Source organism: Danio rerio, chromosome 22, assembly GCF_052040795.2.
Source record: "Danio rerio strain M-AB ecotype USA chromosome 22, GRCz13ab, whole genome shotgun sequence".
Taxonomy (NCBI): Eukaryota; Metazoa; Chordata; class Actinopteri; order Cypriniformes; family Danionidae; genus Danio; species Danio rerio.
The window spans coordinates 10,435,001-10,458,681 of record NC_141042.1 but is presented as its reverse complement, the minus strand read 5'-3'; the positions used below and the strand labels follow the sequence as shown (position 1 = coordinate 10,458,681).

The following is a 23,681-nucleotide window of genomic DNA, read 5'->3' as shown; positions in this document are numbered from 1 at the left end:
AGCGTGAATGTAGTTTATAACCAAGTAATTTCGCCTACTTTTAAAAACTCCGATATAACCTTATCAGATGCTGTTAGATTCAGGATGCAGCCCCCACTCCGTCTCCTGACGGTGACGTCACAATCAGCGCGCCGTTTCAGTCAGTTGAGGTCTGCTGGGGTGAGATAGCGTTGTGGCTTTTATTTACATGATAACTGCTGTTTTGTCCTTTCTCTTTTGTTCAATTAGGTCATTAACTATTTGTCTGCATATTGAAACCGTTAATACGGAGATTATACAAACCTCGATTATATAATAGTAAACAGTACGTCAAAACATGGTTACTGTACGTTTACTACAACAAAAACTCGCTTCTTTGTTGTAAGGTAAGACATAATGTGCAAAAAGCTTAAATATCTATGAAAACCCTTAGGTAAATTAGCTGTTGTTTAGTAGTCGTAAAAGTTGTAGCTGTTTTTCTCCAAATTAGCTGCCATTGTTTGACAACGGTTTTATTACAAATCACATGGTTAAACTGTAACGTTAGTTATTTAACAACAAGGCTATTGTGCCTTATATCAATTTTGCTTTATCAATTTACTATTTAACAATTTTTATTGTGTCTGATTATTTCAGCATTGAATATATACCTCTCACTCTGTGATTTTTAAAGTCAGAGTAAATGTGAATGAAGATAACAGACCAAAACGTTTTGAAGTGGTAATCTTCGCATTTTATTATTTAGCAGACACCTTTGTTCAAAGAAACTCACAAATGAGTGCAATAAAATCTGCAAATTATTTCTCTGGGGAACAAAATGTAAACAGTAATGGGTAATGAACAAGTAGGTGTGAAGCTTTGAAAAATAATTGCAGTTGCATTTTGACTTTTTTGCAGATCTTTGCTTCTGCTAGAACTCTCACAAGTGAAGTAAAAAGGTTTTGAGGGCACAAATGATCTAGAATCCTGAAAAGAATCACAAAGCATCCAAAAAATAAGAGGTTGGTGTTTATTTTTTATTAATTATAAAATATTCTAAAGAACAGGCTATAATAGACTGTAAAACCATGAATGTCCCAACATACCATTTTAAGTTCAAAGTTCACGTTAATTCCAAACCTAATTCCAAAAAAGTTTGTTGTTTTTAAATGTGCTTTTTTTGTGGCAAATTAAAATGTCTCCACAGCCTGCATTTGAACAAATATCGTAGTAAAGCCAACATTTTATCAGTTGGATTTCTGGAGCCTATGTAAGCTGTACAATGCAAATTTACAAATACATGTAATATACAAACAAACTGTTTCATTTTTCAGGTACAGTAGGTATATTTAGCAATAGTGTTTTAGAAATTAGATGAAAACATCCTAAAATATGTAGATAGTTTTAACATTAAAAGGATTACTGACCCCCCCAAAAATATTGTAATAGTTTAATCACTCTAAAGTTGTTTTAAACGTAAATGCGTTCCTTTCTTTCAGATGAACGTAAGTTATTTTCAAGAATGTGGGAAACTCAGCAATTGGTAATGCCCACTGACATCCATAATAAGGTTTCCTGCTATCAACAGCCTGCAACTTTTTTCACATTCACCCACATTTTTCAATAAATCTGATTTTGCGCTTAACGCAAGAAATTAACACCTCGTTAGAGTGAGCAAATATTGACACAATAAAATATTTGGGTGTGCTATCCCTTAATGACAAGCAGCAGTATGTTAAGCCTATTTGCTTGCTGTCATTTTTAGACCTGCACACATTTAAATTAGAATCACACATTCAATTTTCTCTTAACTCTATATGTTCACTTTATACATAACGAAAAGTGTTTGCATGAAAAACCTTATGTGGTTTTGACAGTTTTACTCAGGATTCCGACACTTTGTGAAAGTATTTCAAAGCCTAAATTTTAGACATATTAGACCTGGAACGTACTTAAAAACAAACTTAGGTTCTTGAAATTCAAATATAAGTCAAGTTATTATTTGTTATTCCTAAAACTTCAGTGACGAGACTTTTGTCATGCAGTGTACAATGTGTGCTGTAGCGTGATGCTACAACATTTCTTCAAATGCAGACCATGGAGACAATTTAATCAGCCACAAACACAAATCGTCTTATTGCACAGCCCTCATTGTTCTTCTTGTTTCTCTGCAGACTAGATAGACGACAATGAGGAGAGTTAACAACTGAGCTAAGAAGAGGAGAAACATCATGATGTCAAAGCTGATGTGAGTCTTTCCTTCCTTCATCTTTTCCCCAAAACTGAACATCTGCATTCAGTGTGCAAAACGAAAACATGATGGAGCATGAGGAAAATCCCGAACAAAAGACATACCAATGTGATCTGTGTGGGTGGACTACTTTAAAACAAAAGCGCATGGACACTCACATGAAATTTCACTCTGGAAAGCCGCATGTATGTGATCAGTGCGGGAAGGGTTTCACAAGAAAAAGTGTCCTTAATGTGCACAAAAACATCCACACCGGAGAGAATCTGCACACGTGCGATCAGTGCGGGAAGAAATTCACACTGAAAACCACCCTCGAATCTCACAAAGCAATCCACTCTGAAGAGAAACCGCACACTTGTGATCAGTGCGGAAAGAATTTTGCTTCTCTTAAAAAGCTCAAATCGCATCTGCTTAGTCATTCTACTGAAAAACCGTTTGTGTGTGATGAGTGCGGTAGTGCGTTTAGTACAATAAGTAATCTGAATGAGCACAAGAAAATTCATTTAAAAGTGAAGCCTTACACGTGTTCCCTGTGCGGAATGAGTTTTCGCCATCGCTATAATTTCAATGTGCACCAGATAAGACACAGCGGCGTGAAGAATCAAGTGTGCTTTGTTTGCGGGAAGACTTTTGTTACAGATAGCGAAGTGAAACTGCATCAGAGGCTCCACACCGGAGAGAAGCCGTACAAGTGTTCGCACTGCGACAAGAACTTCAGTCGATCGTCTACTTTGAAAAAACATGAGCGGATCCACACTGGAGAAAAACCTTTCAAGTGTTCATACTGCGACAAGGGATGTAATCAGATGTCAGATCTGTTAAAGCACGAGAGGGTCCACACTGGAGAGAAGCCGTATAAGTGTTCACGCTGTGACAGGGGATTCAGTCAATCTGTTCAGCTGAAAAGACATGAGAAGAAAAAATGTATGAAGTCAGAGCAAGAAGTCACTCTTTAAAAGGTCAATCGTCAAGAAATCATTGATTGGATGCAACTCGGCATTACCAAACATGACTCAATAAAATCTGCTTCGTCACCGTTAATTTGTCCTAATTGGCAATAGGATAAGAGACCTCATTGAGTACATTTACATGGACACCCATAACTCGATTTTAATATGATTAAGAAATCTTTGATTAAGAGTCTACCATGTAAACAGCGATTTTTTTTTTTTTTTTATTTATTTATTTTTTTTTAAATATTATATATTTTTTTTAGATTAATCCTATTCACCTTATTCTTTGCAGATGAGCAGCGCAGCCATTGGAATCTCTTTGGCTCGAGACTTCCGGTCTCATTCACTTCCATTCATTTTTAGACGTTAAAAACTGCTCGTTATGCTGCTTGATGTGCAAACTGATATTTTCTTATTATATTATTTTAGTTGGTCTGTATAGTAATGCAAACATTTGTTTGTAGAGCAAGTAGTTTGGCTGTTTTCTGCCGTTTATTATTCCTAGTAATTTTTCCCATATGCAACTGTATCAGAAGTTCTAAAACAATCGCAAAAACAGGCGCACTTCCGCATTTTAGAATAAGGTCAATTAAGGTCATAATCAAACTAAACAGAAATCAGATGCAGATTATCACACCCCAAATTTAGGGGAAACAACATGGGCATAATAAACAAACAAAAAAACAAACAAAAAAAATGTGTTGGGGTGGTGGATTTCCCAAACAAAACAAAAACCTAATGCAAAAGATCCCCTTCGGTCAACAACCAAACTCGAACACTCAGTTAAGCGTAATTGAATAGATTTACTATAGAAAAAAGTACTAATTTTAAATGAGCATCTCTTCAGGGTTGCCACAGGCCAAATAACAAACAGAAGAATCTATTAAGTAAATTAACTAAATTACCTAAAAATATTTTCTTCCTAAACATAAACATAGTTAAAAATACTCTCAAAAGAAGTTGAACGTATGAACAATAGTAACAAGATTGAATGTTGGTCGTCAGCCGAAGGGGTAAGGGAAATCCAGGTGCTCCACTCCCAACAACCTTCGCAACACAAATAAGCTCCCCGAACCCTGCCGGAAGCTCCTTTTTAAATAAGCTTTCGGGACCAGCAGCCAATCAGAGCACAAATCATGCTGGAATGGGAGCCTATAGGATAAAAAAAACACGGGACAATGAAAAAGACACATGCAATGCAATATAAAACAAAAATAATGATAAACTTTAGTGGTAACAGTGATTTTAGTCACATTATTCAAGTGCAGTACAGACATGAAATCCCTTTAATCAAACTATTACCATTGTGTAGGATTTTTGCTGTGTTTTGTGACAGGATAGTCTATAGAGACACGGCTGTTTGACACTATTCTCTGCACCAACCGTGTCAGTGAAGGACCACAGACACCTACATCGCAAAATGCGGAGGGTTTTTATTCCCATACGGCATGCGGTATCAAATAAATAAAAAAAACAACACCATTCCTGCAGTTCATACTCTCATCTAATATCTCGTTTGTCGCAGGGGGCAAGCATGAACCATTCCTAAATGAAAGTGGAAGTGCCAAACTGCAGTTAAAGTCAACAAATTAAAAATGAAACACCCGAAATTACAAGAAACTCCGGAGGAAATATGTGTAGTGTGGTGACGCAATTATGTTATTCGAATTACGTGCTATAACATGTAAATGGGATCATGAAAGGAACATTCAAAAAGCAACTCATGTAAATGCCTTAATCATATTATTGTCTTACTTAGATTAAGGCAAATAATTCCATTATTGATGTCCATGTAAACGTAGTCACTTGGAGATCTTCAGGTTCAAGTCTAAAGTTCACATCAGCTCGACGATTGAATGTGCCTGTATATAATTTTACTTCATTATATTATTCTAATTAGAGCTGCATATGATGGTGATCATCATTAGCACACTGTAGTGGCAATTTTCTTTAAAGAGGCGCTCTCTTTGGTCAAGAAACAAAGTCTTACTCGGAATGTCTTTTTAAAGTTTTATTCTTTGCAAAGAAGGTCACAGTCATACAGCAACAACAGTTTCTGCAGAGTGAGACACTGAAGTCAAGTGTGTTCACCCTTTTATCTGGTTTTTACTGCTTACAAGGTCAAACCCTAATACTGCCCATTCTGACGACAGTTTCTACAGAATGAGACACTGAAGCAAAGTATGTTCACTGTTCTATCTAGTTTGTACTGCTTGCAAGGTCAAATCCTAATAAGGCCCATTCTGTACGTGCATCAGGTGCTCCGCTGTTTCTACTGTAAGTTTCCACTACACATGTTTATCTAAAATGAATTTCCATTACACACACTGTAATTTATTTTTTTTTATTCTGTGTATACCGTGACTTGAAAGTAAGTGGGAGTGGCTAAATTGCATGCAAATATTTGATTAGATTGATATTTAGGTTGATCAATGGAGTACATTTGATATTTTCGAGGTTATAAGATGATGTATCAAAAGGTTTAACATACTTGTATACAATTTTTCTTCATTATATTTTTTTAATTAGGGCTGGGTATGATGGTATACTAAAGCCAAAATTTGAAGTGAATCAAAAAGTTAACCTGAGCTGTTTTTAGACAAGAACGGATGTTGTTTTAGTTTCAGGAATAAATTGTTAACTCTAATTATTATTAATAATTTTTAATTCTGTGTACTACAACATTGCAGCTAGCTCACATGCAGTGTCTGTAAGTGCCTGAACAAGACACTGTTTAAGAGACTGAATGAAGTGCTGACTTGACCAACTGTAGAAAGATCAGGTCAGCAATCTTACTTCTGATTGGTAGATGAACCTTTTTGGATTACCAAACTGCAAAAGTGAGCTACTATCCACCTGATGACCCATACACTTTTCTGGACACACAATTCAGACTACACGGTCCCGACGGGAAGTGAGGCAAACCACATATGGTTAATAATGGATCTGTTTCCGTTTTGTAGCCTTAAATGTAATACAAGGTATCCCAGCAAGGTTTAAGTGTGTAAAGTTTATTGGTTAGGATTTATATGTTCAAAATGTTTAACAATGCATTAAATGTACACACAATCCAGGCTGGAAGTGAGGCGAACTATGTATGGTTAATGACAGATCAGTGGTTTTGTAGCATTAGATGTAATATGAGCTATCTAAATAATGTTGATATGATTTATATGTGTAACATGTTAATGAGGCATGAATACAACAATGTTTGATTTCTTTGTTGATGTTTAATTTGATCAATGCAGTAAATTGTACAAATTTTGACTGTGTACGTTATGATGAAATATTTAGGTTATGTATGTTTTGTAACGTTTGGAAAAGAAGCTCGTGAGGCTCCACAAGGTTAAACATCTATTGCTTGTATCCATTTTGCAGTCAGTTTCATGTGTTTGATTAAAGTGTACTTCTTTATTTGTAAATCCTGAAAAATAAAGCCATTTTTCTACTCCAAGTATAATATGTATTTATTATTTGTCCAGTCTGGATGGCTAAAAATGTTCTGCAGAAATGGCAATTCTTTACCACTCTGAATGGTCTTGTCTCTAAGAATGCTGGTTTGAGTCCAGGCTGAGTCAGTTGGCATTCCTGTGTGGAGTTTGCATGTTGGTTTCCTCAGGGTGCTCCAGTTTCTCCCACAGTCCAAAGATAAGTTGGCTGTGGTGACCCCAGATGAATAAAGACCCTAAGGAAAATGAATGATTTAATGTTTTTGTTAGAGAAGTTGTAATAATTTTTTTTACAACTCATTAGCAGTCGCTGAAAGAAAGTACACTTTATTTAGCATGAATGTAATCTGTAGCCAAGTCATTTTTGCTTAGTGTTTTAACCCACATTTTTTTGTCAGATACTTTTTAATCTAATAGATTTAGGATGCAACCCCTTTACTTCGGCTCGCGGCGATGACGTCACAACCAGCGCGCCGTTTCATTCAGATAGTGAGGTCTGCTGAGGTAAGGGAATTATAGCTTTTTTTAACACAATAATCGGTCTTTTCTGTTTTGTGTAATTAAGTTCTGCTTGTGAAATTTTTCTGCCGTCTGAAACCGTTTGTAGCTTCGGAAAGCGCTATTAAAACCGTTTGAATCGAGATTATACGAACTGAGGTAACGTTACGTTTAATTTCTTGTAAGGAAAATTTGAAATGTTAAAGATAATTATGATTTATATGTAAAAATCATGTGAATATGTTATTTCAGTCTAACGCAGATGAAACCCCTTTTTTTTGTGGTAGTAAAACTGTAATAGATGTTTTCTACCCTCCACACAATAAATACTATTTGTATGACAACGGTTTTACTTGAAATTACATGGTTAAACTTTAGTAAATGTTGCTAAACTGACGTTAATGAGTCTTCAAATAACAAATTTAATTAAAAATTTAACATTTTGTTTTTATTGTAGTGTTTTATCATTAAGTTATGTTTAAAATTAAGTTATTGTAATAACGACTTAAAGAGATACATAACTAACTTAATAAAGGATGAAGGTATGAAACAAACTAAATATTTTATATCAGTGGTGCTCAACCATGTTCCTGGAGATCGACCTTCCTGCAAAGTTTAGCTTTGAAGGATTCTGATTTCTGCTTTCCAATCTGTCTCATGATGGACCAATGTTTATCCTTTTCATTATCCTGTTTCTCATAATTTGTTTTGTTAAATATAATTATTTGATTATTTGAATGAGTATTTACCTTTGAATTGATTTTAACTAATGAATAAGTTAACACATTACTTAATATAAGAACTCTTTATAACTACTTTCAGTAGCCACCAAACTAGGTCAGAGGTCTAAGAGACCTTGAGAGGAAATAAGGACTGAGCACTGGAAGAAACTGTTTCTATTGTTATTTTTATGAGTTAATACTGTCTAAAATGTCTAAAGTGATTTTGCTATTTTTATGGTTAATTCTCTTAAAGTGATTCTTTTTTTTATTCAAGATAGACTTTGTGCATTACGGATTTGACTGCCTGAATGTAGATTATACTGGTTTTCAACCAGTTTCGATAAAGATGGCAGAAAGTACACTCAGCCTTGGATAAGAAACAGACTGTACTTTAAGTGTGTTTTGATTGTTGATCCTTTTCACAGGTCTGGAGTCAGCTCTAATCAGTCTAAGGGATGTCTGACGTTTATGCTTAAGATATTATTCAGAATATTTGCACGAACCCCACGTGGAAATTTTCTTTTTGTTCTATCTGTGTTTAAACCAATCAGGTTAGAACACCTATATGTATGACGCAGTTAATGACGTTGTGTGAGAGTATAATTGTTATTGATTGGTGATTGTAAGCAGAGCAGCCTAGGAACTCATTGCGAGTGTTGAAGCTGGCTTCTGCTGATAAAACTGCAAACTATCTTCAAGTAAACTTAATTTATTTGAATCTCTGACTCCGGCTCTTCTTCATCTGACAGACTGGTCATTCTTTGGGTCAAACTGGATACCATCCCTACAGCTCCAACCCAGATCAAACACAACTAAACCAATTAATTAGGACCTGGACAGCACTTGATAATTACAGGCAGGCGTGTTTGATATGGGTTGCAACTGAAATCTGCAGGAAGGTCGATCTCCAGGAACAGGGTTAGTCACGCTTGCTTTATGTATATGATTGTTTTTCTTGCCTTAGAGTGCATGGATGGATATAATATACACACATATGTGTGTGTGTGTGTGTGTGTGTGTGTGTGTGTGTGTGTATATATATATATATATATATATATATATATATATATATATATATATATATATATATATATATATATATATAATGGCTGATCTGCATTGGGCCATGCGGTTTGTACTTGAAAGTTTGTGTTATATACAACTCAAATTCCATAAACATTGAGGCATTTTGTAGGATGCAATAAATATCAGGAACATCCATATTTTTATTGGGAAAAGTACAGAGGAAAAAAAGCTTAAATAATATTTTATTTCAATAACTGTACCAAAGAGTTCACACAGAGGCAAGTTTAACATAATGTCACTTCAGCTTTTCTGTAAACTGTGTTGTTTAGTTGTAAGGAAATTGTTGAGGACAAAATCAAAACAAAAGCATCCATCACCACCATGTCTGCTTACAGAATTATATATTGAGGTTTGCAGAACTTAATGAAAATTAATTGAGGAACTAATGTTTAATTCAATAACCTGTTAAACTTAATAAGCCGTTTAGGGTATCTATGATTGGGTTATATATATTATAACTTTTACATTACACAATCCCAATTGTTGATGTTATTTTGCATTATATATTATAATTATATTAAAATTATATTTATGCAAAGTATTATAGTATGCTCAGAGATTTAGTGCTAGAGTAAGAGTGCTTTTTACAACTACTGTTTACTGTAGTTCACAGCAAACACTGGAGTAAGAGTTTAGTTGTTATAATGTTGTATGCAAGAATTATTCTAATACACCTGAAGTGTGAAAAATACTCCTGACATAAAAGTCTCCTAGTACCCTATCTGTAACAGTAACAAGTTTGGCATTGTAACTTTCCTTTGTTTGATTTTTTTTTTTTTTACTTTTGTCTCAAAAATTCACAGTAATATTAAAAACAATTAAAAGATCAGTTACAATTGTTTCCTTACAATCTATATTATTCTTTCAGAAGACACAGGACTGTCAGTGATTAAATCAATAAAGGTCTATTTTTTTCACAATCTAGAACAGCATCTACATCCTCCACAGGGAGTGAATCTGGTTAAATATATTACTTAGTTGCAAGCAAAATAATAGTTAAAGCAAAATGTCTGTAGATTCGACTTATGCAAATATTATAATATAGTAATAAAAAATGTTATCCAAAAGAACCAATTCACGGACAATTTCACAGTGCCATAAGTAATCTAATTGATTTATGTGTTTTATTTTGGCAGTTCATTTATACAGCAGTCCTCCTGCAGTAAAGCTTTACCAGTAAATGCTGAAATATTTCCACCAACCAAGAAGTGAAGCAAATTTTGTGAGAGAACATGAGTGATCCAGGAGCCTGCACAATAAAACAGGAAGATACGGAAGAACAAATAGGTTGGTGATTTATTTTATTTAATTTTTTACCTGATTTTTTTTTTCAGATGTTTATATCAGTTCACAATTCAAACATACTTATTTAGCAGCCATGGGCCGGTATAAGTTTTTGACGTTATGATAACCTTGAATAAAAATATCACGGTTTCATAGTATTACGGTCCTGTGATTACTGATCTAAAATTGGTTCTTTTTAAATGTCTGGGTATCTAAACTTTTCCCCCATTTAACAAAATACATTTTATTTTAGAAAATATTTATAATATTTTGGAACAGTAAACGTGTCTGGCTGAATAACAAAATAAATCATTGCCTTCAGGGGTCTGTTCTTCATACCTTGCTGAAATGATCTGAGATGATTTGGCAGATCCTGGATCTGTTCATCTTGATAACTGATCTCTCACTAATTTGGTTCTTCAAACAAGTTCGTGAATCAGATTAAAATGTCTGGATGAACTGATCTGAGATCGCTGCATGTGTTGTGAAGGACTGATCTATCGAGCAGTGTAATTACATCATCTGAATAATATTCAATTATCCATGTGAGCTAAATTACATTTTCTCAGAATAGCTCTAATATGTTTTATCGCAGTTAGTCAAACCATGATTTTTATAGCTGTAGACTTGTGAAAACCTGTCTACAAAGTCACACACGAGCTGGATATTATTGATATTTTCCAGTGTGTGTGTTACATTCCGGTTCACTAGCAGTGTGTGGTACATCCTACGTCACTTCCGGAGTGTGGTACATTCCCTTTCCGTAGGGAATCTGTAATTGTAAATTTGTTTTGGGATTTGTAAAAGTGTTTTGCGTCTTGTTAATTTGTTTTCTAAAATGTAAATTAGTTTCGTCCTTTGTAAAATAGTTTTTCCTATGTAATTGTGTCTGATGATAGGTAAAAATGTTTTTCAAAATGTTAATTTGTCTCGAGCTTTGTAAAAGTGTTTCAAACTTTGTAATGTTGTTTTGCACTTCCCGGCCACCGTAGTAAACGGTTTGTTAAATATGATACGCAATAACTTTCCACCTTGTTGTGGGCTGCTAGCATGGCCCTTTAATGTGTCAAGAGCAATTTATTTAGTTTTACAGTTAGAGCGGATTTTCCTTATTATATTAGTATTATTGTAGCCGGTTTTTTAATCCGTATAAAAAATAATTGGATGTTTACAAAAGCATTTTGAAATTGGTAAAGGCGTCTGCAACTTTTATGAAGCATCAAATAACCATCATATTAACCTGGATCGTGTCAAATTGTCAATAACCAAATCCAGCTAACTGAGTAATCCACGTACGAAGAACAGACCCCAGGTCTCTTTGTTAGTTTTAAAAACAAGGATTTACTTACAACACGTTTTAAAAAAACACACATTATAAAACGTATACCTTAGGAACGGTATAACAGAAAATTTAGGCGATTTTCAAACCCTGACTTTTCCAAACTGCGTTAAACCTTGAAACTGGTTATCATCCCACGTCTATTATTTAGTAGCTTTTACTACAGAAATGATGATTGATTAATGTCCCTTATTCAAATGAGTGCTTTAAAATGTTGATATTTGCTAATATTACGTCAGGAAATGCTCAACTTTGTCTATTGTACTGTTAATTTTGCTTTGCTAAAGTTTGCCACAGCATTTTACACGATAAAATGTGCTATATAAATCCACATCATGTACTACTTGTAAAAATCTGTTTTTCAGAAGTTTTACAAAAGGTCGGGGTTAAGATTTCTCTCACATTTCTTTCTTTTACTTTCATTTTAGACTCGTTAAAAGAGAAAAAAGAGATTGAAGAGCTGATTAAAAGTGGAGAGAAACATCACATCAAAACAGAAGAAAACCTTGACAGTATTTCATCAATAAGGGAAGACAATCCATGTTTCACATGCCCTATGTGTGCAAACACTTTCTCATGTGTGGAAAGTCTTAATCTTCACATTAAGATTCATAAAGAAGTGAAGCCACACACATCTAATCAACATGAGAAGATTTCCAAAACAGAAATTACAGATAATATAAAGGTCCACGCTGATGAAACGGTGCACAATTGTGATCAGTGTGACAGGACTTTCACACATAAGAGAAATTTAGCCGCACACATGAAATTTCACAGCGGAGAGAAGCCCTTCATGTGTGATTTATGTGGGAAGAGTTTTCTTTATACAGGTACATTAAAAAAACACCGGACATTACACAGCGCTGTGAAGAATCACGTCTGCTCCAAGTGTGGCAAGAGCTTTTTCACATTCAGTCAATTAAAAATCCACCACACAGCTCACGCTACAGAAAAACCTTTCAAATGCCCTGACTGTGGCAAGGCGTTCAAATCATTACAGTGTCAACGAATACATGAGATGATCCACCGTAGAGAAAAGCCACACAAGTGCGATCAGTGCGAGAAGACTTTCAGACTGAAGAAAAATGTAGATTTACACATGAGAATCCACACTGGAGAGAAGCTGTACACGTGTGATCTTTGTCAAAGGAGTTTTTCTAGAAAGGATTGCCTTAAAGTTCACATGAAAATCCACACTGGGGATAGGCTGTACACCTGTGCTCCGTGTGACAGGACCTTCACAAATTTTGGAAGTTATAGCGCACACATGAAAGCTCACAGCGGAGACCAGGCGTACACATGTGATCAATGTGGAAAGAGTTTTCGCAATGCAAGTGCATTTAAAAGACATCAAAAAAGACACAGCGGTGTGAGGGATTACGTTTGCACTAAATGTGGCAGGAGTTTTTTCACAAAAAATGCATTAAAGGTGCACCAAACTATTCACACTTCTGAAACGCCTTATAAATGTTCACACTGTGAGAAAAGTTTCAAACGGCAAGAATATGTAAAACTGCATGAAAAGATCCACAGTGGGGAAAAGCCGCACGCGTGTGATCAGTGCGGGAAGAGTTTTAATAAAATGGCCTCCTTAAATATGCATAAGAAAATACACCGAGGTTTGAGGGATCGTGTTTGCTCCAAGTGTGGCAAGACATTTTTTACAAATAATGCTTTAAAGGTGCACCAGTCAGTTCACACTACAGAAGCGCCCTATAAGTGTTCATACTGTGAAAAGGCATTTAAATTGTCACAATATCTGAAAACACATGAGAAGATTCACAAAGGAGAACATCCGTACACGTGTGATCAGTGCGGGAAGAGTTTCAGAAATAAAGAAGGTCTAGACACACACAGCACGATCCATACCGGAGAGAAGCCGTTCACATGTGATCGCTGCGAGGCGAGTTTTGCCAGAAGGGAAAGCCTTGCTAATCACAAGAAGATCCACACCGGAGAGAATCTGCACAAATGTGATCAGTGTGGGAAAAGTTTCAGAAGATTGAGTGTTTTAAAGGATCATCTGCTGACTCATAGTAGAGAGAGAATCTATAAATGTAAACAGTGTGATAAAAGCTTTTTCAGGCCAAGTTTTCTGAGGGAACACCGAAAAGTTCATACAGATGAGAGGCCATACGTGTGTTATTTGTGTGGGAGGAGTTTTCGTTATACGAGTGGATTAAAATCACACCAGAAAAGGCACAGCGGGGTAAAAGATCATGCTTGCTCTGAGTGTGGGAAGTCTTTCTATTCTGCTAGTGCACTAAAAGGTCACCAGTCAGTTCACACTACAGAAACGCCTTATGAATGTTCATACTGTGACAAAAGATTCAAGCGGTTACAATATCTGAAAATACATGTGAAGGTCCACAAACAGTGAGTGAGTTCTGATCCTGTACGTATTAGTATGATGTTGTGCAGAGCTGATTATTTTGATAATTGAGATATAAAATGATTATTATTCATCAGCTTTAGTCATTGATTCAGATGTTTACCCATTCTCAATGTTTAGTATTAAGAAAATCATTTCTGTTTTTGAGCTTGTGTCTTGTTGAGGAAGCTGAACTGACCAATCTCTTGCAGGTTCAATGCACCAACTGCTGTGAAAAATGTTCAGACAGACAAGAATAACACAGAAATGCTTTTGCTTGACTGTGAGAACATAAATGAGTTTAAAATGAGTTTTATTGAGCTAACAATACCAAATGAAAAAGATTCCTGATTTATATGCAGTGTTGCATTTGTTTACATTTTTTTTTCAATGTGTCTCAAGAGTTTGAAATTAAAGGGAAGCCCATGGATGTCAATGAGAAACATTTGGATAAAAGTTTAGTGGTTACCTTGCAGATAATTCAGCCCTTAATAAAGCAAATAAATATCTTATTTACTCATTTATTTTTTTCAGCTTTCAAGAATTAGAGACAAGCTGGAAATCTATACCAGAATCTGCCAGTTTTACTATACATCACACACACCTACACACCAAGAAAATATATTTACTTATTTTTATTTTTTGTTTTAGCCTGTTTAGAGACTTTAAATCATGATTTTCTAAATAATTCACTATTATAAGGTGTAGTGTAGCAAAAATGTTTCATAAACTTCTCTTTCTCATTTAAATGATTTGCAGATTGGATCTGGAAGAAGTTTTCCATATTCCATTTTAGAACGTTCACGTCACTGCGTTTTTAACCAGTTTTCAACCAATAATATCCAGCTGCAGGCAGTATTTCAATCAAATTATCTACCTAGCGATAGATGGCGCCATTATACTTATGTATTTGCGATCTGCCGCTCTTAAACTAAACGAGGAAGTCGCAAGGAACCGTCTGTCCAGCGAAGACCAAAGGCAAGGGACTTTGTTATTGCAGAGTAACGTTGAGTCCTCAAATCTGAGGTAATTTGTTTTTCATGTATATTTTGCGATTCTAAAAACACTCTTTGAAATGTAATGTACATGTTGTTTTCTCTGTTGTTCTGCCTAGTATAAGTGCAATTTGAGCGTCTTTTCAGGCTTCTGCTGACTGAAATGGACAATTAGCCTAGAAGAAACCTACCGTGTGAGAAATTATTCAAATTAATTAACGTTAACCTGTTTTAACTTAAGAGGCTGTTTAGATGATTAGTGCTTGGGTTTGGCTATTACCCAGCTTGAAAATCTTTTACATAAAAAAGTTGGTCATGTTTTCTTTTGTGTTCTCTTAAAACCAATCCCAGATAGTAAATCTGGATCTGGTGAGATTCGGCCCATAACGTTTGTCGTAACTGTCCCGCAACAGAGCTGGAATGCACAGATATCAGCTAGATTAACATCACAATCTAAACCAGAACTCAGCCACAACTTATTTAGAAGCTCAAAAAACGTTATCTATCAGAGTTTTTCCTGCATAGATAATTAGGAGGTGGACACCACAGCAACAAATATTGTCCCACTCCACCTTTTGACAGAAATCAGGCAAACAGTCACAGCTACAGACAGACCCCAAGTGATGAGCACACGTAAATACATTTTGCATAAATAAATTTATATTTTACTTGATAAAAATTATTATTGAAAATGTTAAAAAATTGTTACAAGTAGCAAAAAAATATTGATTGCCTCACCTCAGCCTCATTTTGATCTTGGAAAAACCCTGTATATTATTCATAAATTGTGTCAGGTATAACTAACAAATTAACTATGAAAATGCAATGTATAGTGAATTGTATAATTGGATTATTAGTGTCTAAGTAAACGTACTCATTGTTCAAGATAGTAAATACATTTACTAATATGAACAATGTTCCTTATTATAAAGCCTGCCTCATGATTTGTCAGACGGTGTTCTTCTCATCCATCCACCCTCACCCACATCCACTCATTAGCCACTCATTATACCATTGAAACAAAAGATGAAGAAAAATGACATTAGTGATGATGAACGTAAGGTTGGTGGTTGGAGGTGGAACACGATTTTTAATTCTGAAAACAAGAGGCGCACAGCACCGTGACTTTATAAAAGAGCAATATATTGTGCTTTTGTGTTGCTGTGCAACTACTGTATCAACAGTCTTGGTGCTGGAGCGCATGACATTGGGAACTTTTTCTGCACAGAGCTGACTTTATAAACAGGAACCAATCTTCACATTACTATAAAGTTGGTAACAGATTTCTGTTTTATTTTGGCAGTTCTCCAACTGTGAAGCTTCACCAATAAATGCTGAAACATTCCCATCAACCAAGAAGTGAATCAAAGTTTGTGAGAGAACAGTGAGAACATGAGTGATTCAGGAACCTGCACAATAAAACAGGAAGATACTGAAGAACAAATAGGTTGGTGATTACTCTAGATTCTGTCTTTTTACAAAGTTTTTATTTGCAACAAAGATTTCTCACAAAATTCAGTCTCATTATTCAGCTTATAAATAATACTTATAAATAATTTAGCAAAGCTACTGATTGACTAGTTATTATTACAAACACATTGTTTTTGACTGTAATCCATCAATGTACCAAATTCAAATGAACGCATGGAAATGTTCATATTAGCAAATATTAAGTCAGGACATTATCCATTTTATTTATTGTATTGTAGGCGCTAACATTTTTGTAACAAGCTTTTTGTAAAAAAAATATGTGTTTGAGTTGTTCAGAAATGGTGGGGTCAACTGAAATAACTAGTAATGATTATTAGGATGTTGTTTTGTGACGTCTCATTTTCTTGTCTTTAATATTTCTAACTTTTTGAAGCCTGTTTTACTTTTGCTTTCATTTTAGACTTGTTAAATGAGAACAAGGAGATTGAAGATCTGATTAAAAGGGGAGAGAACCATCACATCAAAACAGAAGAAAACCTTCACAGTATTTCATCGATAAGGGAAGACAATCCATGTTTCACATGCCTTCAGTGCACAAATACTTTCTCATGCGAGGAAAGTCTAAATCTTCACATGAAGATTCATACAGAGGTGAAGCCACACACATCTGATCAATGTGATGAGATTTTCACTGTAGAAATTACAGATAACATGAAAGTCCACGCTGAGGAAACGGTGTACAATTGTGATCAGTGTGACAGGACTTTCACAGATAAGAGAAATTTAGCCGCACACATGAAATTTCACAGCGGAGAGAAGCCCTTCATGTGTGATTTATGTGGGAGGAGTTTTCTTTATGCAAATACATTAAAAAAGCACCGGAAATTACACAGCGCTGTGAAGAATCACGTCTGCTCCAAGTGTGGCAAGAGCTTTTTCACATATAGTCAATTAAAAATCCACCACACAGCTCACGCTACAGAAAAACCTTTCAAATGTTCACACTGTGGCAAGGGGTTGAAATCATTACAGTGTCAACGAATACATGAGATGATCCACAGTGGAGAAAAGCCACACAAGTGTGATCAGTGCGAGAAGACTTTCAGACAGAGAAAAAGTTTAAACATCCACATGAGAATCCACACTGGAGAGAAGCCGTACACGTGCGATCATTGTGGGAGGAGTTTCAGCAGAAAGGAAACCCTTAACAGTCACTTGCAAACCCACTCTGGGAATATGCTGTACATTCATCCTCAGTATGCAGAGGGTTTCAACAGTACAGGAGATTTTACTGCGCAAATGCAAACTCACTTTGGAGAGAACCCTTTCTTATGTGATCAATGTGGGAAGGGGTTTAATAATAAAACTGCGTTAAAAAAACACAAAAACATACACAAAGGTGTGAAGGATCATGTTTGCTCCACGTGTGGCAAGAGTTTTTTGATAAATGCGTATTTAAAAATACATGAAAAAGCTCACTCTACAGAAAGACCTCATAAATGTTCACACTGTGACAAGGCATTTAAGTTACCGCAGACTCTGAAAAGACATGAGAAGACCCACACTGGAGAAAAGCCGTACTCCTGTGATCCATATGGGAAGAGACATAACAGAGATCTAGATGTACACATTGAAAAACAATCTAAAGAGAAGCCACACAAATGTGATCAGTGCGGGGCGGGTTTTGCCACAAAATGGAGTCTTACTTATCACATGAAAATCCACACCGGAGAGAAGCCGTTCACATGTGAGCAGTGTGGGATCGGTTTTGTCACAAAACTAAATCTTGCTAATCACTTGAAAATCCACACCGGAGAGAAGCCGTTCACATGTGATCATTGCGAGGCGAGGTTTGCCAGAAGGGACAGCCTTGCTAATCACATAAAACTCCACACCGGAGAGAATCTGCACAAATGTGATCAGTGTGGGAAAAGTTTCAGAAGATACGATGTTTTTAAAGGTCATCTTCTGAGTCATTCTAGAGAGAGAATCTATAAATGTAACCAGTGCGACAAAAGCTTTTTTAAGCCAAGTATGCTGAGGGACCACCGAAAAGTTCATACAGATGAGAGGCCATACGTGTGTTATTTGTGTGGGAAGAGTTATCGATATAAAACTGCATTAAAAATACACCAGAAAAGGCACAGCGGTGTGAAGGATCATGCTTGCTCTGAGTGTGGCAAGACTTTCTATACAGATAGTGCCCTTAAAGATCACCAGTCAGTTCACACTACAGAAACGCCTTATGAATGTTCACTCTGTGACAAAAGATTCAAGCGGTTACAATACCTGAAAATACATGCAAAGATCCACAAGCACAGTGAGTGAGTTTTGATCCTGTATGTATTATGATGTTGTGCAGAGCTGATTATTTTGATAATTGACTTATGAATTTTTTGTTCATCATCAGCTTTTGTCATTGATTCAGATTTTTACCCATTCTCAATGTTTAGTATTAAGAAAATCATTTCTGTTTTTGAGCGTGTGTCTTGAAGCTGAACTGACCAATCTCTTGCAGGTTCAATGCACCAACTGCTGTGAAAAATATTCAGACAGACAAGAATCTATTGAAAAGCCTCTAAATCAAATTACTTTTTGCCAAAATATAAAGCAATGTGTGGAAATAGTTTGACTGACACAAAGTAAGCTCTTCATTGGTACAATGTTGTAAGGGGATTATACAGAAGTTTACTTTTTTGTTTTCTGTAATGTGTCCGCTAGATTTGAAATTAAAGGTGAGCCCATGGATGTCAACAAGAAAGATTTGGATGACAGTCTAGTGGCTGCCTTGCAGATAATTCATGCAAATAAATAATAATAATGTGATAAACTGCAAATAAATACCTTGCTTGCTCATTTAATTATCTAGCTTCAAAGAATGAGAGACAAAATCGAAATCAATACCACAATCTACCAGCTTAACTGTTCTAGATTAGAATAGATGAGATCAGCTTTATTGTCATTACACATGTACAAGTTCAAGGCAATGAAATGCAGTTTAGGTCTAACCAACAGTGCAATAGCAGCAAGTCCAGGATACAGGTATAAGTTATAAAGTGCAGTTATAGAAAAACTATAGTGATATTTACAGATACATGTACTATGAACATTATATATTCTATTAGCTATGAACAGAGATTTACAATAAATTAATATATGTACAGGTTGCTATTCAGAAGTATGCAGATAGATAAACACAATTACTAATGTATATGTACAGTGGGTGTGTACATAATTACAAATGTCCATGTGCAGTGGGTATGTACAGTTCAAATAAATGAATCAGTGCAATGTAGTGCAATGAATATGTGCAAATGTTAAACAGTGCACTGATTGTGAGTAGTATAAGTTAGTGAAGAGTGAGGGGTGTATTGGGGGCAAAAGAGTCAGTGAGGGACAGAGTTCAAAAGGGAGACAGCTCTGGGGAAAAAGCTGTTCCTCAGTCTGCTGGTTTTTGTCCGGGGGAGCCTGAAGCGCCTGCCGGAAGGCAAGAGAGAAAACAGTCTGTGAGCAGGATGTATTTTTAAAATTGTATTTTTTGAAGCTATTCTTTTAAAATCACACCTGCATTGGTGTAAAATTTGTTAATGACAGTAAAGTCATATTTAAAAAAACTTTAAAAAACAATTTTAGACAATCAAAGTGTTGCATATTGATATTTCTGTTTTCTACCTAGTTAAATCTATGTTGACAACTATTGTGAGAAATCATTATCATGATCAGTGTCTTCACATTGATGAATATCATTAATTATTAATAATAACAACATATAATTTAAATTAAATTGAGAAAATTTGTAATTTAGGAAGTGTGTATCAAACTGGTTGGAAGCCCTTCACAATAATCAGTAGAAGAAGTAGCTCTCAGTTTCAAGAGGTTGGTGACCCCTGGTGTAGTGTAACATAAATGGTCCATAAACTTCTCTTTCTAATTCAAATGATTTGCAGATTGGAACTGGAAGAAGTCTTCCATATTCCATTTTAGCGCTAGAACGTTCACGTCACATCGTTTTTTAAACAGGCTGTATTGGAATATAATCTACATAGCGATAGGTGGCGCTAATGCATTTATGTATCTGCGAGCTGCCGCTCTTAAAATAAACAAGGAAGTCTCGGGGAACTCTTCGGGGAAAAATAAAAAAGCAAATCACAGGGTAACGTTGGGTCTTCAAGGCTGAGGTAATTTGTTTTTCATTTATATTTTACAATGATAAAACACTCGTTAAAAACGTAATGTACAGGGTGTTTTCCTTGTTGTTTCCACCTAGTGTAAGTGCAGTTTGAGCGTCTTTTCAGGCTTCTGCTGACTGAAACAGACATTTAGCCAAGCAGAAACCAACCGTGTGAGAAATTAATGTTAAAATGAATTAACCCGTTATAACTTAAGGGGCCGTTTAGGTGATTTCTGCTTGAGTTCTGGCCATTACCCAGATTGAAAATCTTTTACATAAACGAAATTGGTCATGTTTTTATTTGTATTTACCTCAGACCAATCCCAGATAGCAAGTCTGGACATTAAGGTAAAGTTGGTTTTATCATCACACAATTAGACTTTCTCCTTTATAATATAATTTCAGAAAAGTATTCTTTGCAAATTATAATTAGGGAAATCATATTAGCAGCCACTGACTATCAAACTATGACATTGTTCACACTCACAGTCAAATAAATGGTGCTAATGTTGTTTTTAAAGTCATACTTGCATAAGATTTCAGACCTAATATTCAAAGTACCATTGTGAACATTATAGGGAGCATGTAACAAGTTGTCACTGAACAAATATAAAACCAACTTTACCTCAGTAATCTGGATCTGGGGAGTTTGGGACCATAGTTGTAACTGTCCCGCAACGGAGCTGGAATGCACAGATATCAGACAGGCAAGAGCTAGACTACCAAGACAATCTCTACCAGAACTCAACTACAACTTATTTAGAAGCTCAAAAAAGGTTTATCAGTTTTTCCTGCATAGAGAATTAGGAGCTGGCCACCACCAACAAATATTCTCCCACTCACACTTTTGACGGAAATCAGGCAAGCTGTCATGGCTACAGAAGGACCCCATGTGATGAGCACTGGTCATGTATTTAATTACGTTAATGCATTTATTTAAATAAAATCATTTTTACTTAATATAATTAAAATAATAATTGAAAATGTGTTTGTTACAAGTAGCATAAAATTATTGATTGTCTCACCTCAGCCTCATTCTGATCTTGGACAAACCGTGTACATTATTTATAAATTGTGTCAGGTATAACTATACATGAAAATGCAGTGTATAGTTTTTAATTAATGCAGTGGGTGGAAAGGTGGACCAAAGATAAACCAACAATATAATCCATTCAAAAGAGAAACAAAATACACGGTCACAGTACAATAAGAAGAAAGAAACAAATGTCATTTTGAACATTACACAGTAATGCAAATGTGCAATAAAATAATTGAGTCATGCAGAAACAAGGAACAAATGCTAGTTATTAAAAACGAATGAAAAATGTGGTAAAAGTTCAGTGGTCTCTTACGAGAAGTAAAAACATTTAAAGAAACATCAGTGCACTACAAGCAACAAAGGTGTTATAAAAATGAAGTACAGTTTATCTTTACTGATTTGCCAAATCAGTATGTAAAATATCTGTAAAACTGTCAAATACATTCATGTGGTAAGTGTTCTTTTTTTTTTTTTTTGCCATCATTGCATTCACTATCACTCAGATGAAATAATTAGCTTTTAGATTTATGGTTTTTTATTAATTTTCTGTCTCTAAATTGACTTTATTAAAAGACCAATATACTGTGGTTTTGTGTTGCTGTGCAACCACTGTATCAACAGTCTTGGTGCTGGAGTGCATGACATTGGGCACTTTTTCTGCAGAGAGCTGTCTTTTATTATCCTTTAATTTGTAAATTATACAAGTAATTACTATAAAGTTGATAACAGATTTCTGTTTTATTTTGGCAGTTCTTTAACTGTGAAGCTTCACCAGTAAATGCTGAAACATTCCCATCAACCAAGAAGTGAATCAAAGTTTGTGAGAGAACTGTGAGAACATGAGTGATTCAGGAGTCTGCACAATAAAACAGGAAGATACTGAAGAACAAATAGGTTGGTGATTATTCTTGATTCTGTCTTTTACCAAAACTAGCATTAACTCATTAGCTACAGTTTTTATTTACAACAAATATTTCCCATAAAATCCAACAATTTAAATGAACATGTGCAAATGTTCATATTTGCGAAAATTATTTTATTTATTGTACTGTATGTGCTAACATTTCCTTTTTGTAAAAATAATGAGTTTGAGTTGTTCAAAAATGGTGGGGTCAAATGAAAAGATAGCTAATGTAAAATGATTATTAGGATGTTGTTTTGTGACATCTAATTTTTTTGTCTTTATTATTTCTAACTTTCTGAAGCCTGTTTTAACTTTTACTTTCATTTTAGACTTGTTAAATAAGAACAGGGAGATTGAAGATCTGATTAAAAGGGGAGAGAACCATCACATCAAAACAGAAGAAAACCTTCACAGTATCTCAACGATAAGAAAAGACAATCCATGTTTCACATGCCTTCACTGCACAAACACTTTCTCATGCGAGGAAAGTCTAAATCTTCACATGAAGATTCATACAGAGGTGAAGCCACACACATCTGATCAATGTGATGAAATTTTCACCGTAGAAGTTACAAATAACATAAACGTCCACACTGAGGAAACGGTGTACAATTGTGATCAGTGTGACAGGACTTTCACAGATAAGAGAAATTTAGCCGCACACATGAAATTTCACAGCGGAGAGAAGCCCTTCATGTGTGATCTATGTGGGAGGAGTTTTCTTTATGCAAATACATTAAAAAAACACCGGAAATTACACAGCGCTGTGAAGAATCACGTCTGCTCCAAGTGTGGCAAGAGCTTTTTCACATTCAGTCAATTAAAAATCCACCACACAGCTCACGCTACAGAAAAACCTTTCAAATGTTCACACTGTGGCAAGGGGTTCAAATCATTACAGTGTCAACGAATACATGAGATGATCCACCGTGGAGAAAAGCCACACAAGTGTGATCAGTGCGAGAAGACTTTCAGACAGAGAAAAAGTTTAAACATCCACATGAGAATCCACACTGGAGAGAAGCCGTACACGTGCGATCATTGTGGGAGGAGTTTCAGCAGAAAGGAAACCCTTAACAGTCACTTGAAAACCCACTCTGGGAATATGCTGTACACTTGTGCTGAGTGTGGGGAAGGTTTCAGCAATACAGGAGATTTTACAGCACACATGAAAACTCACTTTGGAGAGAACCCTTTCTTATGTGATCAATGTGGGAAGGGGTTTCCTAA

The 23,681-nt window shown here is 35.4% G+C and overlaps 3 protein-coding genes and 2 long non-coding RNA genes across 14 annotated transcripts in view; 3 read left to right on the top strand and 2 right to left on the bottom strand.

The window, feature by feature from the left end:
- The first annotated feature begins 81 nt into the window (after positions 1-81).
- si:dkey-253d23.8 lies at positions 82-14,423 on the top strand. Of its 7 annotated transcripts, XM_087303924.1 has the most exons (7): positions 139-365; positions 877-980; positions 2,133-2,206; positions 8,581-8,749; positions 10,054-10,204; positions 11,969-13,916; positions 14,124-14,423. In XM_087303924.1, exons 5-7 carry the CDS (start codon positions 10,150-10,152, stop codon positions 14,260-14,262), a joined length of 2,142 nt encoding a protein of 713 aa, XP_087160050.1. In that variant the 5' UTR covers positions 139-365; positions 877-980; positions 2,133-2,206; positions 8,581-8,749; positions 10,054-10,149; the 3' UTR covers positions 14,263-14,423. The 7 variants fall into 7 exon arrangements, 5 of the variants coding, with proteins under 5 accessions (XP_087160052.1, XP_087160050.1, XP_087160051.1 ...); XM_087303926.1 differs by lacking the exon at positions 8,581-8,749 and having other exon boundaries at positions 82-159; XM_087303925.1 differs by lacking the exon at positions 8,581-8,749.
- On the bottom strand, positions 3,412-6,620 carry LOC147838439 (uncharacterized). The gene is made up of 2 exons (XR_015521721.1): positions 5,489-6,620; positions 3,412-5,094 (listed from the first exon to the last, which is right to left on the bottom strand). It is a non-coding gene; the product is annotated as an uncharacterized LOC147838439 (long non-coding RNA).
- A 421-nt stretch (positions 14,424-14,844) lies between the features above and the next one.
- Positions 14,845-19,178, top strand: LOC147838438 (uncharacterized). Of its 3 annotated transcripts, XM_087303931.1 has the most exons (5): positions 14,845-14,937; positions 15,026-15,403; positions 15,456-16,353; positions 16,798-18,657; positions 18,856-19,178. In XM_087303931.1, exons 3-5 carry the CDS (start codon positions 16,299-16,301, stop codon positions 18,876-18,878), a joined length of 1,938 nt encoding a protein of 645 aa, XP_087160057.1. In that variant the 5' UTR covers positions 14,845-14,937; positions 15,026-15,403; positions 15,456-16,298; the 3' UTR covers positions 18,879-19,178. The 3 variants fall into 3 exon arrangements, with proteins under 3 accessions (XP_087160057.1, XP_087160055.1, XP_087160056.1); XM_087303929.1 differs by lacking the exon at positions 15,026-15,403 and having other exon boundaries at positions 16,210-16,353; XM_087303930.1 differs by having other exon boundaries at positions 15,026-16,353.
- Positions 14,845-23,681, top strand: part of znf990 (zinc finger protein 990) — a 10,341-nt gene continuing 1,504 nt past the window's right edge. The window contains exons 1-4 of one of the 2 annotated variants that reach the window (XM_087303214.1): positions 14,845-14,937; positions 16,210-16,353; positions 16,798-18,657; positions 22,298-22,429. In XM_087303214.1, the coding sequence (XP_087159340.1) occupies positions 16,299-16,353; positions 16,798-18,657; positions 22,298-22,305 (1,923 nt within the window). In that variant the 5' untranslated portion in view covers positions 14,845-14,937; positions 16,210-16,298 and the 3' untranslated portion in view covers positions 22,306-22,429. 2 annotated transcript variants of the gene reach the window in all.
- The window catches only part of LOC147838437 (uncharacterized), a 9,145-nt gene continuing 3,860 nt past the window's right edge, over positions 18,397-23,681 (bottom strand). Inside the window, exons 2-3 of the long non-coding RNA XR_015521729.1 lie at positions 21,134-22,675; positions 18,397-20,819 (exon numbers count right to left, since the gene is read on the bottom strand). This is a non-coding gene — a long non-coding RNA (uncharacterized LOC147838437). The remainder of the gene's footprint in view (positions 20,820-21,133; positions 22,676-23,681) is intronic.

Coding starts and splice junctions, on each gene's coding strand:
- si:dkey-253d23.8 (XM_087303926.1), top strand. CDS start 10,150: ATGAGTGATCCAGGAGCCTGCACAATAAAACAGGAAGATACGGAAGAA. Junction 10,205..11,968: donor AGATACGGAAGAACAAATAG/GTTGGTGATTTA, acceptor CTTTCATTTTAG/ACTCGTTAAAAGAGAAAAAA. Junction 13,917..14,123: donor CATGTGAAGGTCCACAAACA/GTGAGTGAGTTC, acceptor AATCTCTTGCAG/GTTCAATGCACCAACTGCTG.
- LOC147838438 (XM_087303929.1), top strand. CDS start 16,299: ATGAGTGATTCAGGAACCTGCACAATAAAACAGGAAGATACTGAAGAA. Junction 16,354..16,797: donor AGATACTGAAGAACAAATAG/GTTGGTGATTAC, acceptor CTTTCATTTTAG/ACTTGTTAAATGAGAACAAG. Junction 18,658..18,855: donor TGCAAAGATCCACAAGCACA/GTGAGTGAGTTT, acceptor AATCTCTTGCAG/GTTCAATGCACCAACTGCTG.